The sequence below is a fragment of the Eutrema salsugineum genome, unplaced genomic scaffold, assembly GCF_000478725.1.
Source record: "Eutrema salsugineum unplaced genomic scaffold, Eutsalg1_0 scaffold_1, whole genome shotgun sequence".
NCBI classification, from domain to species: domain Eukaryota; kingdom Viridiplantae; phylum Streptophyta; class Magnoliopsida; order Brassicales; family Brassicaceae; genus Eutrema; species Eutrema salsugineum.
Window position 1 is genome coordinate 7145982 of NW_006256909.1, and position 19211 is coordinate 7165192.

The 19211-nt window shown below is 36.2% G+C and overlaps 4 protein-coding genes and 1 non-coding gene across 6 annotated transcripts; 1 reads left to right on the forward strand and 4 right to left on the reverse strand.

Annotated features, from left to right (window-relative positions):
• Nucleotides 1–1245: 1245 nt before the first annotated feature.
• LOC18030925 (E3 ubiquitin-protein ligase ATL6) lies at nt 1246–3315 on the forward strand. The gene is made up of 5 exons (XM_024149773.1): nt 1246–1494; nt 2113–2228; nt 2307–2637; nt 2728–2837; nt 2932–3315. Exons 2-5 carry the CDS (start codon nt 2190–2192, stop codon nt 2950–2952), a joined length of 501 nt encoding a protein of 166 aa, XP_024005541.1. The 5' UTR covers nt 1246–1494; nt 2113–2189; the 3' UTR covers nt 2953–3315.
• Nucleotides 3316–3356: 41 nt separating this feature from the next.
• Nucleotides 3357–7563, reverse strand: LOC18030926. Of its 2 annotated transcripts, none has more exons than XM_024149772.1 (2): nt 7484–7563; nt 3357–6431 (listed from the first exon to the last, which is right to left on the reverse strand). In XM_024149772.1, exon 2 carries the CDS (start codon nt 6357–6359, stop codon nt 3480–3482), a length of 2880 nt encoding a protein of 959 aa, XP_024005540.1. In that variant the 5' UTR covers nt 6360–6431; nt 7484–7563; the 3' UTR covers nt 3357–3479. The 2 variants fall into 2 exon arrangements, with proteins under 2 accessions (XP_024005540.1, XP_006413555.1); XM_006413492.2 differs by lacking the exon at nt 7484–7563 and adding an exon at nt 6881–7132.
• A 4449-nt stretch (nt 7564–12012) lies between these two features.
• LOC18030927 (short-chain dehydrogenase TIC 32, chloroplastic) lies at nt 12013–14681 on the reverse strand. Its single transcript, XM_006413493.2, has 8 exons — nt 14483–14681; nt 13437–13668; nt 13267–13346; nt 13009–13162; nt 12837–12915; nt 12662–12749; nt 12496–12542; nt 12013–12309 (listed from the first exon to the last, which is right to left on the reverse strand). Exons 1-8 carry the CDS (start codon nt 14586–14588, stop codon nt 12127–12129), a joined length of 969 nt encoding a protein of 322 aa, XP_006413556.1. The 5' UTR covers nt 14589–14681; the 3' UTR covers nt 12013–12126.
• Nucleotides 14682–14888: 207 nt separating this feature from the next.
• LOC112082451 lies at nt 14889–15052 on the reverse strand. Its single transcript, XR_002897125.1, has one exon. It is a non-coding gene; the product is annotated as a U1 spliceosomal RNA (small nuclear RNA).
• A 598-nt stretch (nt 15053–15650) lies between these two features.
• On the reverse strand, nt 15651–18429 carry LOC18030928 (cysteine-rich receptor-like protein kinase 17). Its single transcript, XM_006413494.2, has 7 exons — nt 17540–18429; nt 17323–17448; nt 17120–17220; nt 16834–17044; nt 16514–16751; nt 16271–16424; nt 15651–16190 (listed from the first exon to the last, which is right to left on the reverse strand). Exons 1-7 carry the CDS (start codon nt 18396–18398, stop codon nt 15852–15854), a joined length of 2028 nt encoding a protein of 675 aa, XP_006413557.1. The 5' UTR covers nt 18399–18429; the 3' UTR covers nt 15651–15851.
• Nucleotides 18430–19211: the final 782 nt, after the last annotated feature.

Here is a 19211-nt window from a genome sequence, read left to right on the forward strand (position 1 = left end):
GTAACATGCGGTTACAACATAGGTTCGTTGAAAGTCTAATCTTATTGGCAAGGATTCAGAGTCGCAAGAAACATATCAGTATACCTGTAATGAAAAAACAAGACCAAACTGAATTTTCAAAACTTGACTACTTGAGGAAGTTGTAGCGTGAGATTGAAGTAATGCCACCGAATATAAGGGTTTAGGCGCTATGTAAGTATATAGTATATACCATCACATAAAATATTCACATAAAAGGACGTCGTTTTGTATATTAATTTATACTATATAATATAATAAGCAGCTTCCGTAACCGAACCTGTTTGCTATGCTCTGTGATTTTTATATTCACTATAAGATATTTGAACAAATTTATATTCTTATACAGAAATATATGGACCATATATAGCGTAACATCTAGATTATCAAAAGTTAGGTTAAGTCTAATTCATATAATAGTGCCAGCAGAATCTGATTGAAAAAATTAATAATAGTTTTGATGAAATCTGATGGATTAGCCAAATTAAAGTTCTTGAAAGATATTTTTTTCCGCGTGAAAAAGAAAAGATTGAAAAAACAAAGCTTAAAGTGAAAATTTGACAAAACTACTCTAATTACTCTTTTTTTTATAAAGAAAAATAATATTTTATATTTAGATGTTTTGCGATTTTACTGATGAAAACCGTATTTTTCGAGCAGGAGTATGATTTTTTAGTGGAGACCATAAAAACTAAAGGATCCAATCTTTAACAATAAATATTTACACAAATCTATGTCACTAATAGAATAATTCTTTTGGCCCCACCAATATATTATATCAGTTTTCTATAGATAATGTTTTCAATCTTGATATTTCATATCCAATATTTTACTAATTAATGTACAAATATTTTTAATATCTTCTTTAATCTGTATTTTTTGTCAACCTACTGTATATCTATTTTCTTAAAACTATAAAGCACAATATAAGTGTATATATAGTTCAATATTGTACAATTTTTTTAGTTTAAGAGATATTGTAATTTGTAAATATTAGATGCTAGTATGCTTTACAATCATTATTTTAAAAAACTGAGAATGCTTATAAATTAAGTATCACATCTATGCTTATAATCTATAAAAACATAAACTTGGTGTTCATATCATGAAATCCAAATTAATCAAGGGGCGTCAATGGGAATTAAAATTTATTCATAAATCCGCAAGTTTTTTGTTGGCAAAGGAAAAAATCGGGAGCTTCCTTGTACGAGATGGTTTGTGAATTATTATGAATATAAATACAAAAAAGTTTGATTAACAACCAAAATAACCATTAAAGTAATTTGATTTGATTTCATCTCTGATAAAGTCGCCTCTCTCGTCGCAACCAGTCTTCTCCCTCTCTATCTCGCATTTCAGAAAATTCTCTCTTTATTTCCTTATTCAACACAAAACCTCAAGAGCTTCCCAGAAATCCGAACAAAGAGAATGGGTTTTTAAGGAAAATATCAAAAATTCCTTTTTCTCTGTGTTTTGGTAAATTATTCATCTCTCTTCTTCTTCTTCTTCTTCTCCGTTACAAAGGAAGTCCCTTTATATCTGTTTCGTAGGAACACGAACTCTGTTCCTTGGCTTCTTCTTTTCTGTATTAATTTGGGAAAAAAAGGTTTTTCTTTTTGTTTTTACCCACTTGTTTAGTTTCTGGTTCTACTTTTTCTATTTTGATCTCTCTGTTTTATGTTTTTAGTCTATTAAGATTTTGATTTGGTTTTGCTATTAATAGTATCTCTGTTGTAGTAAACCTAATGTCCAAACCTAATTGAAGGGTTTTCAATACTAATTTTATGCTGAATCAAACTTTTATCACTTGTAAGCTCAAGATGTTCTTAGGATCAAATAATTTACCACACATGAAATTGGAATACTTGGTTTGTTTAATTAATTAGCACACAAGAGTCTCTAAGGTTGAGTGTATATAAGTAGAAACAGTTTTATTGTTTTAATCTTGTGTCTTGCTATATAATCTCATTGGAAGTGTAAAGCTATGTTAGATTGAAGTGTTTAAATGTGGTTTCTCAGTTACTAAGTATGATCACAGAGCTGGATATTCTCCCTCTCATTAGAATTTTCATATATTTGTTCTGGAAATTTCAGGTTCTTTTTATAATCTGAAGAGCTGGAAACACACTGTTCTGCGAATTGTCGAAAAACTTGGTTAAACCGTCCAAAGAATGAGTTGCTGTTGCTGTTGTTTCCCGAGTATACCCGAAGTAAAGCTTCTTCTAAATGATTCCTATAACATGTTGTTTCGGTTTATATTTTCTTTATGTTTTGTTGTATTTCTGCAGAGCTCAAGAACTATAGATGAGCATGTTCCTTTATCTCATAATTCTCATTCACCACCTTCCTCTGCGGTATCCAGTGAAGCAGAAAATAGAAACTTGGTCCCTAATATATACACTGCACCGCTTCAGCCGCCAGTTCCTTTAGCATTCTCACCTAGAAATCTTCAAAGTCCATCGAAATTGCCAAGAACTCAGAGCAATTCGGGCGAGGGAGCTCAAGGAATCACACACGCTGTTCTGGAAAAGGAAACATGGCCTGTTGGTGATCTAACTGATACTGATCTAAAGAAAAAGGATCGAGAAACCATCGACGAGTGTCCAATTTGCTTAGAAGGTAATTTGTTTGTCATTCAAATTTTACATACTAAAAGATGGTTCTTGCTAAAGTTATCCTTCTTCATTTGGTATCTATCTTTGTTTGCAGAATATGAGTCAGAGAACCCGAAATTGCTTACGAAATGTGGCCACGATTTTCACCTTGCGTGCATTCTTGAATGGATGGAAAGAAGTGAGGCTTGTCCAGTTTGTGACAAGGTTCGTGTCAGTTAAAAAAAATTTCTTTTTTTTTCACAAACATTCTCGACTTCCCGAGTCACTTACTTAAATGAGTCTTTTTTTCTTTGTGCAGGAATTGGTACTCAATCAATGAATCATAATCGAAGTAAAACAAGAAACAGAGAACAAGAAGTGGAAAAAAAAAAGGTATAGAAGATTTGATTAAACTGGCATTAGGTGTTAGTATGGTGATGTGATGAACATTATTGCTCTATCTCATTCATAAGCTTGACTGCTTAAATATTTTCATTGTTTTTTTTTCTTACCAATCTTTTGATTACGTATATCAGACACAAAATACAGAAGAAGAAAATAGGATATGATCATATTTAGAAGATGTAGACAGAAATTTTTATATTCGATTGTTTTCTATACTTTGAAAAACGTTTTATTCACGGTTTGTTTTTCAATTTGAATTAAGAGAGCTTGTCATTTCAGAGATTTTACTGTGTAAAAAGAAGGATTCTCTGAAGAATTTCTTACATAACAGTTTTTTTCTTATTACTAAACCCTCTGTATAAATCTAACTCTTATGGCTAACATAATGATAACAAAAAAAAAAACAAGAAACTCTAACCTTTTTTTAACTTTTACAACAAGATAGCTCTAAAAGCCTCTCTATTACGGTGAAGTGTTATGAATCTGATGAACATTAGATAAGAGCCTCGTTAACTTACTCAATGTCTCTCGAGCCGACACAGTCCCAGGATGATCCTCTCCTGAGATAGAAGTTCTGATGAAGATCGCTTTTCTTATCAGATCATCAGCCAAACCAAACTGTCCGCCACGTAACATCAGCTTAGCTCGAGTCTCTAGCACGGTGGCTCGAGCCAGAGCAAGTTCTTCCCATAGAATAGGGTTTAGCTGTGCACTTGTCTGAACCGGTCTCCAGCAAAGCGACTTATCTAGCCACTTCTCAACCGGCGTCACCAGCGTTTGGTCAGCCGCTTCAAGAGCGTTCGTGCAGACCCTTAGTAACTCCACCGCAGCGCTGCACCGTGAAAACGTAATGAATGTTCTAATCGCTAGAGGCAAGATTACTTGTTTCACAAGAATAAGCAGCTCTGTTATCTTCAGCTGAAGAGTCGGAGCTTCGTTGCTGAAACCGAACAGCAAGAAACAAACCGCCCATATCTGCTCAGCTGTTTCAACCGTCGAGCCGCGGTTTATCACCGCTTGAACCATTGCAGGCGCGTTCTCATTCACCAGCACTCGGTTTCTCGCATAGAGTTTCACGACCTCGTGGATTTGTATAAACCCTAGCTTAACGCTGCTGGTTCGAGCAATGTTGAACCTAAGCAACATTGAAGCAGCTTCAGCTCCTGATCTCTTGGAGTTTGAAGACGCAAAACCGCAAGTTATAGCGCGTCTCAGTCTTCTCCATAACCGTTTTGGACCTCTGTGTTTTTCAGGGAGTTTATGAGCAGCCAAAGCTAACAGAGAAGCCGGAACCGGAGCCGGAGCTAACCACCCGCTCGCAACAACCATTCTCGTAGCCAAACTTCTTGGTCCATCCGCGTGATCAAAGATCGAAAAACAAACCTCAAAGAGCTGCAACAAGAACGCGCTTCTTCTCAACAAGTTCCCGTCCCGGCCACTACATGACATCTCTCTCAATGGCATTCTGTTTATTGTATCCAAAAGCCGGCTAGGGTTTATAGGAAGCTCTGACAATATCGCTCCCACGACCGCTAATCCCAACGTTAACCTCCCAAGTTTCTCTTCAATCGCTCTCAACGCATCCATTTCAGAAACCGGATAGTCTTTGACGTTTCCCTGCATCAGTGTCATGGCTTCAGCACCAGAGAGGTAAGAGAGTTTCAACGGCTCCATGTTCATTACTCTGGAGAGACGAGTAGATATCAAAATGTGAGTCCCGCCTCCAAACCGAGGAAGAAGATCCATCACAAGCTTCGAATCCCACCAGTCTTTCTCGCTCTCCAAGTTATCGATCACGACCAAGAACGGTATGTTCCTCATCAGCTCTTTCCTGATTCTTGAAACCGCAGCGTCTTCTTGCTCTTCGAAGCTCTTCATCCTCGTTTTATCAGAGCAATTCTCTATCCCAACGTCTACTTCCAAATACTGATAAAGATTCAGATAGTTCTGTCTAATGTAACGGCTCTCGCCACCTATCCAAAGAACCATCTTGTACCTCTGGTGATGCCTGTAAGCAAATTCAAGAAGCAGCTCGGTTTTGCCAATCCCTGATTCACCAGAGACGCAAGCCACGCCTTTACCGTAAACAATCTTCGTAGAACGTTTCCTCCTCGTGTTCCTCCCTAACTTCACTTGATTCGTACTCTGCATCTCGATCTCTTTCTCAGACTCCTTCCACACAACTTTCTCTTTCCCTTTCTTCCTTCTCTCTTCCGCTGAACCGGTTTTGTTCCACCCGAGCGTCACGTTCTTCTTCCTTCTCGTCGGTCTTGCCTTTAACTCAAAGTAATCCCTTTCTGAATCTCCAGCAACATCTCCAAACAAAACGAACTCTAACTCAGACAATTCCTTCTTCCTCCCCACAAAACTCTCATTCCGAGGATAAGGAAACTCCTCTTTCTCCGCTTTATCCCGCCACTTCGTTAACCGTTCCACTATACTTCTCCTACCTAACCTCATTGCCAACAACGTAACAGCCCTGAAAACACAGTCTCTCCAGTTACCTTCATGAGCTTCAAGCTTCCAATCATCAACTCGAGATAACCCGTGAACCGCTTCTTTCCATTCTTTCTCAATCCCTCCATACAAATCCCACAGTTCACCTCCATGTTTCTCCCACAAATCTCCTCTCTTTTCAACTATATCTCTCACAAGACAGTCCCCTGGAGATAAATCGAAGAAAACCGGGACCAGGTTCTTCTTGTTTGCGAAAAACCGAAGCTCCTCGATCGTGTATGGATTCTTGAACGCCTTTCTAGTCAGAATTATAACCCCGAAGGAAGCACCGTCCATGGCTCTCTCGACTATCCTCTGTTTCCGGGAACTCCTACACCTTCCTCTATCCGACATGAAACAACTCATCCCTTGAAACTCCAGTTCAGCTCTGAGCCAATCAGCAAACCTAAGCAGAGAAGGCTTCTGACCGTGCAATCCTAGGAACACATCACAACATCTCACCCTATTGTAAGAAACAGAGACCGAGGATGTCTGAGTATACGAAGACGAGTCATGCGCTCTTCCGTATCTAGAAGGTGTGTAGGAGATCACACTACTCGAAGCGATTCGATCAGCCTCAGGGTTCTGAGTTTGTGAAGGAGCGGCTAAAAATCCGAGCTCGGTGGGTTCTTGAAAGCCAGAGCTGGAGCTAAGAGGATCGAAGCTGTCACATTGAGCATCAGAGCGAGTTGATTCGGATAGTTCTTGTGGGATTTTGGGAGATCTTGGAGAGAAGAAAGGAGACTGATTAGCTGAGAAGAAAGCAGCTGATGAAGATGAAGACATGTTCCTAGAGGGCTTTGTCGGATATTGCCCGAACCTGGAACTGTCACCTCGAGAATCCATAACCACAAATTTTCCTTTATTGACAATCTATCAAATCCCATAAATGCAGCCTATGAATCCATTGAAGCCAATCTGATAGCAAACAAAAAAAGTCAAACAGCTGTTAACGCATAAGCAAGATTTTGGATTTTAGATTACAGAGTGAGCTTTAAAGATGCAAGATTTGGACAGACAAGGAGCCCGAGAAAAAGAAAGCTTACAGCTTCAAAGCAATATTGTGCATAAATTTGGTAAGAAATGAAAATTAAGCGGCTATGAAATCTCCAGAGTATATACTATACACCATAAGCTTTTTTTGAAATCTTGACATAAGTGAATAGTTACAGGATGGTTTCACACATAAGGCAAAAAAGCCACTTCCCAAATGAAAAAAAAAGGGAAATAATTGATTTGAGGACGTTGCAGATCTAAGCAGAAAAGGGAAATAAAATAATCATTTTTAATTTTATTGAAAAAAATGAAAAATGTATGATTTTTATTTTCTTTTTATTCGTACAGGGATTCAGATCTGAGAAACTTACATAGCTCGGCGTATTGAATAAACCATCAACAAGATCATCTTGAGCTCTTTTCTATCTTTCTCAGAATCAATTAAAACCCCAGGTACTTCAGAAGAATGATGAACCCTAAAAATCGGGTCTTTTCTGATTTTGGAAATGAAACAGAATCACTGGAATCTCTTTGGGTTTGATTTAAAACGACGTGTGTAAAGTCCTTGAAAAGAGTGTATCAATCAATGAGAAAGGAGTTGATAGTGAGATGTAGAGAGGTTTAAAGAGAGAATAAGAAGACGAATAACACTAGAGCTTTCATAGAGTAGTCGAATGCATCGCCATTTACAGATAGACTTGAAAAAGACTTTAATTTTTTTTTATTGGGGAGGGAGGGGTTGCTTAAAAAAAGAAAAATAATAAAACAGAGGAGACAAAGTTGAGGTATTTTTAATGGAACATTGAAGAAAAATCGAATTTTGATCAAAACCCAGAAGAGAAGAGGAAATGTTTCCTAATACCCTGAAGAGGAAACATCTAGCAAGCGTGGGGTTTTGGGGATTTTTGATCAAATTACCGCGAGAAGAGGAAACAATTAGAAGAAGAATTAGAATCGTTATTAGAGAGGCTTACCGTTTGAGTTTGAAGCACTGAGAGCAGCAGATAAATAGTAAGTTTTTCGAATATCCAGAGAAAGTAATTTTAGGGGTCTTTATCCGAAAAACAGAAACATGGGCACTGTCAAATCACAAAAAAGAAAAAAAAAACACAAAATCACACATAAACACACAAAGTCTCTCTCTCTCTCTCTTTCCCTCGCTGTCTCTCTCTCTCTTTCTATTTCAGAAAGATCTTCTATTGTTGTTCAAAAGGAAGAAGAGAAGAGACAGAGATTGGGAGAAGTGAAATTTCGAATTAAATGAATTTAAAAAAAATAAAAAAAGAAGAGAGAACTAGAATTGAGGCCTAAACGAAAGAGAGATCAAACTAGGTATGGCTTGTGGGCTCCTCATAACAAGTAATTTGTTATTAAACAGTCTTTTCTCTTCTTTTTTCAATTTGTTTTCTTGTTTTTTTTTTCTCTTCTCTTTTCTGAAATCTTCTGATGAACAATGTTTCCTGATAAGAAATTTTAATAAATCTAGTCTCCGGGTTTAAAATAAAAACAGAGGTTCATCATAGTCACGTCCCCCTCCAACCAGGATATGGCCGTCACTGTGCCTGCTATTTAGCTGATAAATATTTTTTTTTTGTTACATTATATCTTCAAATCTATTAACCTTGTTTTGTTGTCAAAAAAAAAAAAAAAAATCTATTAACCTTGTTTTGGCTTCGTATACATTTAACGCATTTATACAGCACTAAAAAATCGGATTGGACAAGCAACCACGCACAACGTTGTTGTTCACGAATGCTTATATTACAATAGTATGATTTTCTATTAATTGTATACATAGTTGTTGACATTGACAAATGATAGTATTAGTATATGATTTAAAATCTGGATGAAAGTTCATAGTTGACAACAAAATGAAACGTTGTGACGTGCTAGTGGTAGACCAAAAGCCATGACGTAGATATATCGTTGCATGAATTGTATGTAATTATATCCATCAGAAATTGAATATGGAATGGTAGGGCTTCATCAATAACAATATGAGACTAATTAAATAGATAAAAATTGTTTACTATTTTATTACTATTATGCTGATGGTTGAACCTTTGCATATATGGTTCCAGTACAATAAACAATCTATTATTTAATTATTATATGAATCATAAACATTCTACTATTTAGATCATTTCTTTGTTAATTTGGCTGATAACGGTCGGGTCAATTCAAATAGATAGATCACAGTATCACACGTTCCGTATAATGGCACGATAACATTTAAACATATTGTTATCGTTCGGTTTGATTTTACAATAGATTAAAGTGTGCGTCTTAATTTTTATTTGTTTACGTCAATATATTTCCAATCGATATAGCATTGATTTCATTCATACACTGTAATGTACAACTATTCAAATGATCTTAAAGATTTGTTTCGCTGTTTTATTTATACTAATTTAAATATAAAAGGTTAAAATACATCTTTGTAAATGTATAGTGCTAATCAAGGCTTTGTTTTAATCTTCTTTCAATAGGATTAGTTCGTGTAGGAATACTATTACGTACATTGATGCTTTTATTTCTTTAGTGAATAAGTTCATATAATTATATAGTTTGTTCGGAGATATCTGATAGAATCGGAATGACACAAAGAAAATTAACATAATGTTCTTACGTGATGACATGCACTAATTAAGAGATGGTCCAATGGAAATGGTGAATTAAAAAATTAACAAAAATGGTGATGAAAGATTTTCTTTGTGAAACGATAGATCATAAGTTTGATCACAATATAATTTCAACTATAGTTGGCTACGTTAAACATTTAAAATGGTAAAAAAATTCAGAGGTCTTTTACATGCCCTGCAATTAGTTTGAATTACGCTCCAAGATCATCCTCAATAAATAAACGAATTGATTAGACAATGAAATTTGGTTCGTAATTAGTATTAGACGTGTTCACGACCAATGCTTTTGTTGAGGGGTCAATGATTGAAGACGTAGACCTTCCCATGAACGCAGTTTAATTCTTTGCCTTTCGAAGCAATAATTGAATTTCTAAAATAGAAATGCCAATAAGTTGTGATTACGATATACTCCATGTATGCATGTATGTATGTATTGCTAAAGTCTTCAAGTTGGGAACACGGCTTTAATTTTTATTGATAAAAAAACGAATAACCTGATTTTGGGTCAATTACCAAAAAGTTTTAAATACACAACGAGTAGATGTATAGTCTAGTTTCAATAATGGAAGGTGTATTACAACACTTTTTTCAATGTATATAATTTTTAGGTCGAAATTCAGTCTAATTTTCAAAACTTATAAATAAACTACGTTTTTGTCACTTAAAGCATTTACAATAAATAACCATCACAATTGAAAATTTTGAATTTGATCATTCTGCTAACAAAATAAATCTTTCAACCAATACACCAACATGAATTGGTTTTGACATATGATTTGTTTTAACTGAATGTGTTTCCATTATTGAGGTTGCTTTGTCCAAATCACAACCCGACTGAGTTCTGATAAATTTAATAATGAACTAATGTCTACCCTAACTCAACTCTTGAGAAACTAAGATGGTTACAAAAATTAAGATATGAAATTAATAATAATACATCATAAGAACAATAGTCTTGTTTTGATACCATACAGTTTTTTGGGAGTAACAAACAACTCAATGATATGTGCTGTTATTATGGTACACCGAATGATGTTTGATGTTTCTCTCGTTGCTTCCCAAGTCTGTCCAAAAGACAGTTTTGTATGTACATGCTCGCTCCCCACGTGTCCTCACGTGATTTTAACGTACGGTCCCGATTCCTTCATCACTCCATTTTCACAAGTGTCATCCACGGCTTCAAATTAGCGCGTCTCCAACACTCGCCCTGCAAAATTAGAAAGTGATCTAGTTTAGAAGCTAAGTCCGATCGAGGCACATCCTTATGAAACCATGATTGGGTTAAACCATGATTCTCCAAAAAAAAAAAAAAAAAAGATAGCTGGGACAAACCAAAAAGAGTAACCTCAAATGAGCACTCTCAATTAGGGAGCTTGACTAAACTATAATTCACCTTTCAATGTCAAACTCCAAAACCTTTTTTTTTTGGTGCGAAGTCAAACTCCAAAATGATAACAATTTTCTTGTTGAAATTTTGAGAGGACCCATTTGCGAGAAGGGCAATTATTAGTAGTAAAAATGTGAAATATTATACTGTATACAGAGCAGAAACATACAACGAAAGCGTCCAATTTGTACATGTACTTACGATAATACAACATCAACATGACTGATTGACTTTTTGGTAATAGTAAAATAAAATAAATAAAGAAGCAGAAATATGGAATTTACTATTACCAAAATTAATTTACATTGTAGTACCACGGATTAGTTGCATAGAGTAAAACAAAGGTGTGAACTTAGATCCTTTTTTCTATGTGGTTTGGTGGCTGTGGCTCTGCTCAGAGAGTTCTGAAACATAGAAAATTGTTCTGAGACACCAATATCGCAATGTAAAGAGAGATAAATGTTACTTCATGTCTAACAAAACATATCGTTTTTTTTTATATAGTGATGGACTTGCAAAATGACATATTTCTTCTTTTTTTTTCTAAGAGCATCTCCAATTTACAAGTTCATTTTTAAAATTTTTATTTTAGAGTAATTTTAAAATGGAGTTAGTTTTACTTTAATCCTATATTTACTCCAAAACTGAGTGAAAAAATATGGAGTAAACCTATTTGTTACTACATAGGAGTTACTAGTTAATGATGGTCTAAGACTTCGCACACTGCTTAATATAACTAATATAGCTAATAATATGTCGGTAATTAGTAATTGATTTGCTATTTCGATAAATTTTGCAGTATTAACATCCATACACACGATACCTCAAATTGGAGCATGTGAATTTGCTGCAAACATTTTCTTGCAAACAGTTTGTACATACAATAGATATTATTATGTACAGTTTAACTATGTCCCATATTATTATGCACAGTTTAACTGTCCCATTTTCTATGATTTGACGCAAATGTAACAGTCACAAATACTATTGATTTCAACATCGTTTCAACATAAAATTCATAATCCTTGGATCAAATTGTTCTCGTTAAAGTCACACATGTTTGCAAATGTAACAACATTGTTTGGTCTAAATCAAAAAGAAAAAAGACATGTCATCTAACGACCGACAATAATATATAGAGGGTGTGAAAAGAATTAAATACAAAGACTATCTAATTAGCTCTCTTCTTTAAATAATAACACACCATGTCGACAAACGGCACGTTATGCTCCAAATTTCAATCACAAAGATTAATTAATTAGTTAATCTTGCTAAAATTTTCTTTCTAAAGTGTAAATTAAATAAACTATTCCTATATATCTTCATTTCTACCACTTAATGCATTGACAGTGTTGTCTCCTCGTGGCTTCTGATAATTGTTTACAAATTTATTACCTTTTCTTGAGTCTCTGTACTCTTTACACTGAGAGTCTGAGAAGGTTATGGTGAAACTCAAACCGGTCTGAAACAAAACTAAACCAGTAAAACCACCTTTTGCATAATTGAAATGGTTCAGATTTGTTTTACAGTTTTATTTCCTTTGCCAAAGAGTTTCAAAGTAAAAGGTTTATAAAACATCTACTAAATTTCAAGAACTACTTTCTCCTGATTGTGAATCGGTAAGCTTGGCGCTGAAATCCCAAACCTTCTTGGCCAATTCTGAATCTTTGGCAAGTGATAATGGTTTAGCAATGTTGCTATCTAAGAAGTATTCCCCTGTAACCCCTGCAACCTGAGGATGCAATGCCACATAGCAAGTTGTTGCCGCCCCCTAAAAAGTCGAATATTCAACATGATAAACCAGATAACCGACACACCAAATCAATACATAAAGCTAGACCGGTCTATCATTAACCAGCACCAGTTCACTCTAAGAATGTAACTTAACCGGAAAAACCGTGTGACCGGTTTCTAACTGATTGGTTATTAGTGGGAGGTTTAGAAATTAGAAGCATACCTGCGGAACAGTCTTGAGCACATATTTAGCCACTGCACCAACAGCTCCTGCATTAAGCGACACAGAGGATCATAAACAAATCAAAGTATATATATTCACGTTTGTTTATGTGTGTAACCTTAAAAAGCATTGTTTGATAATCATGGAATCAGAGAAAAGAAGTTACCAGCCAAATAGCTGTTGAAGTAGCGGCCGAGATTTGTCATAATGGCTCCAGGATGAAGTGAATTTGCTGTTATATTGGCTCCATCTTCCTGTTTTTATTCATACCAGAGTTGAACCAAGATTAACATGGAAACATAAATTATTGATAATGATAGATCTTTTTATTTTGTAGTTACCTTCAGTTGCTTTGCAAGCTCGTTGGCATGCAATACATTGCAGAGTTTAGATTGTCCATAAGCTCGCATACTACTGTAACTGCAGTGGAGACCAAACCAAAAAAAAGAACAAATATTAGAATCTGAAGAAATGGCGGGATCAAAGAATTACTATTTTGTTCACCATTAGTACCTTGACTTGTCATTGATCTTATCAAAGCGGACTCCTTCTGGGTATGAGAACCGATGAGCTTCTGATGATAGGTTAACGATCCTGCCTTCTCTGTTGCTTTCACGTGATGTGTTCTTCATTGTATCTAGCAGAAGTTTCGTCAGCAAAAAATGTCCTGAAACATAATTGGATCACAAAAATCCATGGCACTGATTAGAAGCTAATGATGAGATAAACCAAATTACAAATTTAAGCCAAAGCAATACCTATGTTACTCACCTAAATGATTGGTTGCGAATTGCAGCTCGATGTTGTCCTTAGAAAGCATAAAAGGACATGCCATTATCCCTGCGTTGTTGCTAACCAAAAAATTGAGAGAATTCAAAACATTAACCATCAACGACTCCCAATCCGGCTATTACATGAACCACAGTGTTTTAATAGCTTACATCAAGAGGTTGAGTGGAAGACCAGCAGATTTGTAGTCAGACGCAAATTTTCTGACGGATTCCATTGAGCTGAGATCTAACTCCATGACATCGAGTTTAGCCCCAGGTACTTGTTTGACAATATCTTGCTTAACTTTACCACCAGAGCCAGTGTTCCTCACAGCCATAACCACATGCACACCACGCAGTGCAAGAACACGCGCTGTCTCTACTCCTATACCGCTTGATGCTCCTGAACACATGAACACAGACAAAAGAAAACTTGAGGAACCAAACAAGCACTCCAGAAAGCTTAATATTAGCCATGTCAATACCCTGATACGCTGATACAGAAGATTTCACTCATGCATGTGTCTAGTAATACACCTAAGAACTCAATATACCACGAAATGAAGCAACACTTCACATACAAGATACTACACAAAAATTGGCTTGATCGATGCTAGACTCGAATTTCTATGCAACTTTTGATGTCTTTAACTTCACCAACTTTTGTTTAAGCCTTAAGAATTCGGTTGTTCTTGCTTCAAGGGTGATCTCAAAACGATTTCAAGTAAGTTTCTGTTTTTTTCCTTTTCTCTGTATAGATTGTGGTATATATAACACAAACTATAACCAGCAGGAACAGAGACATGTTAGCAGATCTGAAGTTATTTTCCCATTCAGGCAAATGGTCCCAAACATGTCGTACATTGAATTCACCAGAAAAAGAAATAATCCAATTCAAGAGAAGCTCTTTAGAAGAAGTTTGGCAAAGAATGATTGTAACTTATTGACAATAAAAAAAGACAACTTTCGAACAACAAACAGTGAAGACCTCCGTACATATGTGTTGACCGAACCAAAGACAAAACCTGATCATGAAAACCCCAAAATCGACTCAATTATACTAAGTGTAAAAACAATGAAAGTCAAATCTCTTGCCTACAAGTGAAACAATTCAAAGACAGAAGACCCAAAATCGGGAGATAATAGAATTGTCAACATAATTAAACAAACCCAATTCGTGAAAGCGCAGAAAAAAAAAAATTGTGATTTAAAGAAACCTGTGACTATGGCAGTGAGGCCAGTTCCGTCAATTCCATGTGTGACTTCCTCTGCAGTGGAACGAGACGAGAATCCAGATGCTCCTTTCGATCCAAAAAACCACATCTTTGCTTCGTGTTTTTTTTTTCTTCTGGAAAGTGGAGAAGATGAGAGAGTAGTTAACGTTTTCTTCTCGAGTGGTGGAGCGATTTTCGTTTTAATCTTAATTTTTTTATAAAAACTGAGTAACTTTTCGTTCATATGCGAAATGTGATTTACTTTAATGAAAAAGGGAAGAAGGAAAGTTACATTTCGCATAACCTTTAAAGTGTGATTAAACTGAGTAATTTTTGAAGTCTTGCCACAGAGATTAGAATGGACCATGGCCAAGGCCAGTACTTAGACGAAGATTGAACTGAGAAATTGGGAGGGGCCGCGCGAACGCAGGCCCCCACTGCCACAAATAATGACGCAGGCTCTTCCACTTGGGAAGACCTTAGGCTAAGCACCCTTCCGATATGTGCAATGGAAGTCACTAGCCTAGGCCACTCGTCTTCTTGATCACGAGTTGACCCCGTCCAGGTAAGTACCTTCCACAGTTCGACCTTTGTCTTGTTTTATACCACGCTACACACGAGTGTCCTATGTTGAAGTTCCGATGTGGGAGTAAGAACATCTAACAACTAGTATAGGCAGGGTTTCGTTATTTTATTAGACCCAGTTTTTGACATTGATGAGCCTTACACAATGAATATAATTCCGGCCCATATCAAAACTTATTTGATAATTGAGGTTTGTCTATTTCTTTTTGTAAAAATTTGTCACTCAAAAGCCGAAGGCTTTTCAACAAAGAGGACCTTATCTTTTGTCACTAGGAAAGGATAGCCGAGAGACAAAGATTCTCTTAACCAGTTAACCTCAAAGCGCACCATCAATGTCTCTAATAATTTTGAACACCACTGACATTTTATCATTAAATTTTTTTTTTTTTTTAAAGTTGCGATTCTTGTTATTGTCATTCACTTGACTTCAACACATCCACTTGACACAAAGATGAATTGACTTTTCCATATACAGTACACATGTATTTGAATCTTCCAATAAAATTCTACGAAAAAAAATGCTTCAATATCGGCTGTTAATGTTGAATAAGTCAAACGAAAAGAAGAACCGGTCCCAACAATAATGGAGTTCCCCAACTTCGACGCATGCTTCTTTTCTTTTTGGGCTCATCAAATGCAAACAGACATAATCAAAAAAAAAATATGTTTAGTTGCTACTAAGAGCTAGAAACACGTTACACATGTTGGCCCTGGTGGTTCTAAGTTCTAACTCAAAGTAACCCTTAATTAAAAACTTTTACGTAACCAAACAGAAAATGTAGTATCTTCAACGAGGATTAACACTGGTGATTGTTGCCTCATCTACCGAACAAGTAAAAGACTTGCTAGCAGATTGACTCGATTGACCTGATGAGTTCAATCCTGGTCCATTTGGGAAGAAAAATCCAGGTGGCCTAGGCAGAGGAAGAATAAGTGAACTGTTTGTGAGCATCTGGTGAATCTTCGACATTGATGGACGATCCGCAGGATTTTCTTGAACGCATAATAATCCAATATGGATACATCTAGTGATTTCATCCTTTTTACACTCTTCTACGATACATTCTTCTTGTATGCCGGGATCTATGAGTTCAGTCAATGAATTGTTCTTCCAAAGTTTCCAGACCTGTAATTTCAGATTTATGATCATTATTTAAAAGAATCAAACACAAAGTTTGAGACTTGATTTGTTCATAAAATGCTTACATATGTGACTAAGTTGTTTACTGAACTATCAATGCGGTAGAAGCTGCTGTTCTTCTTGCCACTAATGATTTCAAGTATCAACACTCCAAAGCTATAGACATCTGATTTCGTCGAGAATTGGCCATGTGTTACATACTCGGGAGACATGTAACCGCTGCAAAACACATGCAATAATGTTTCTGTTTAATCAGCTAAAAAGAGGGTTTGTTGATCCTCTTCAGTTTCAGAAGTATATACACTTACAAGGTTCCAACTACCCTTCTTGTATTTGCTCCACCTTGGTCCATTTCAAAGGTTCTTGCCATTCCAAAATCAGAAATTTTGGGATTCATGTTTGCATCTAAGAGAATGTTACTAGCCTTAAGGTCACGATGTATGATTGTTAGCCTTGAATCTTGATGAAGATATAGTATCCCTCGTGTGATCCCGTTGATGATGTTGTGTCGCACTGTCCAGTCTAACTGAGCTCTCTTCAGAGAGTCTGCATATTCAAATGTTACCACACTAGCTATATTTGCAAGAGATTAACACCTTAAGTATAAGCCAAGTTAAAGAAAGCATACCAAATAAGAAAAAATCGAGGCTTTTGTTGGGAACAAACTCATAGACGAGTAACTTCTCTTCTCCTTGTAGCGAGAACCCAAGAAGCCTAACAAGATTCCTGTGCTGAAGCTTTGCAACAACAACAACCTCGTTCTTGAACTCTGTTTCACCTTGTACTGATGTTTTCGACAGTCTCTTCACCGCAACTTCAGTTCCATCTGGGAGCACACCCTTGAGAAAGAAATATTTACAGATGTTGAGTATATCTTTTTTCACTGTTTGTGAACCAACAAAGAGGGTAATTACCTTGTAGACTTCGCCAAATCCACCTTCACCTAGCTTGTTACTCTCAGAAAAGTTGCTCGTTGCAACTTCAATCGTCTTTAAATCGAATTGTACAGATTCAGCTTCATTTAAGACCAACATTAAGCTTGTCAAATAATGTTCCTAAAGCTGTGAGAAGACCAAAACCAATATTCAGTGGTATGAAAGAAAAAAAAGGAACTTACATTGAAGTGTAGTATCTTGGTTTTGCTTTCTCCTCTTGAAAATAACTACTCCTACCGCAATCAATAGTAATGTAATGACGATAACAATAACAATTGCTGCCACAATTCCACCTGAGATTCTTTTATCTGCATAAAACCCAATTCACCAAAAACATAAATAACACAAAGCCAAAACTTGTGAAAAATCTGCTCTGAAAATGTTACCAAAAGGACTTGCCTTTTTTGGTTATATCGGTCACGTTGGCTGCAGAAGGCGGCGGTGAAGAAGGAGGTGAACTTATGTTATTAGCACTATCAAAACCACCAGAGAAAGTATACAATTCCCACCGGAAAAAGCAACTTGGCCGCAATATAATGCAGCCTCTCTTCCCATTATACCATATCTTGTAGTAATCAACGCTTCTCTGTAGACAAAGTTTACAATCCTCAGAAGTAACATCTGGAGTGCATTGCATCAACACGTATATTCTCCCGTAAACCGGCACCGGAGCTCCATCCTTTGCATAGTATTTACTACTAGAAGAAGATAAAGAAGTAGACGAATTGTTTCTCACCGACGAAGAAGCTACTCCGATCATACGAGACATTAAACCATCCCACACACTATAAAATTCGTTCTGGTCTTCTTTACTTATGTCCTTGTAATTGAAATACACATTATACGGCTCCAAGACGAGGACCCCGGAGAAGGATTTGTTACCGTAGCGAACAAGGCAGACGATCTCTTGACCAGACCATGAGAAAGCCTCTGTCTGGTTCGGGCAGATCTGTAGTAATTGCTTGGATGCGTCTTTGATACAGTAAGAGCAATCTTCTGATGCAGCACCTGGAGCACACATCCCCATGGCGTAGATGCGGTCCGGGCCAAGCCCGATGGAGCCGTTGAAGTAGCCGTGGTGAGCCGTGACGTTAGAAGGCAGAGCAGAGAGGATGAGATGTCGGTTCTTGTCATATGGACTGTTGGGTTTGAAGTTCCCACCAGTGTTGTCACAGTTATCATTTTGTGCTGAAACAGAAATGGCACTGAAGCTTATGGTTAAGAAGCAGAGGATTGAAACAGAGCTCTTCTTTCCCATTTTTTGTTTCTTTTGATAATGCAGATTGTATTTTTGTGTTGAAATGTGAGGATTTTATCAATTTATCATGATCTTTGAATATTACTCTTGAAGTTGAGGTGACTATTCGCTGTACTAATAAATTGACATTGACTAGTTTGGATTTCTGCGGAGTGTGCAAGACTTGTAGACCCTCTAAGTCGTCGTTGATATTTTGGTCTTTTCCTATAAAGCAAACTAACAAGAAATATTGATCGTTTATGTTTGATTATATTAGTCAACTAATTCGCCTGATTCCAACAAAAAATCAACCATTATCATTACGCCAACATAAAATTTTCTGTCATATATCACAGTTGTTATCATTTTCGACACTGAGTTTGTGGTTGAGAATGTTGGAAAAAACGTGCTACCATTATTTACAAGTTTTCAATAACTCAATTTTACCAATTTATTTACTATTTCGCTAGTTAATTAAATCTTCTTTTAGTGGTTAATGAATGAAATGATTTTTTTTTATTCATATATATATAAACAATTTCCAGTGATTTCCAGTCACTGTTATTAAAGACAATTTTTTTCCGTAATTACACTGAACATTGGAAATCAGTGGCATAGATCCCAACATTTGCCAGTGAGTTTCTCAAGCTTTTAGACCTTTAAACATAAAGAAAATAAGATTTTGGAAGTCCTTGGCATATATGTGGCGCTTCTTTTTTTCTTCAGATCTGGGATAAGAAACTAAATTTTAATCTTAGCCTATGTTTCACAGATGTCGCAGGCAAAGGGGATCTCAGCCTTCAGTTTTACGCTAAGCACCTTTCCTCTGGTCAA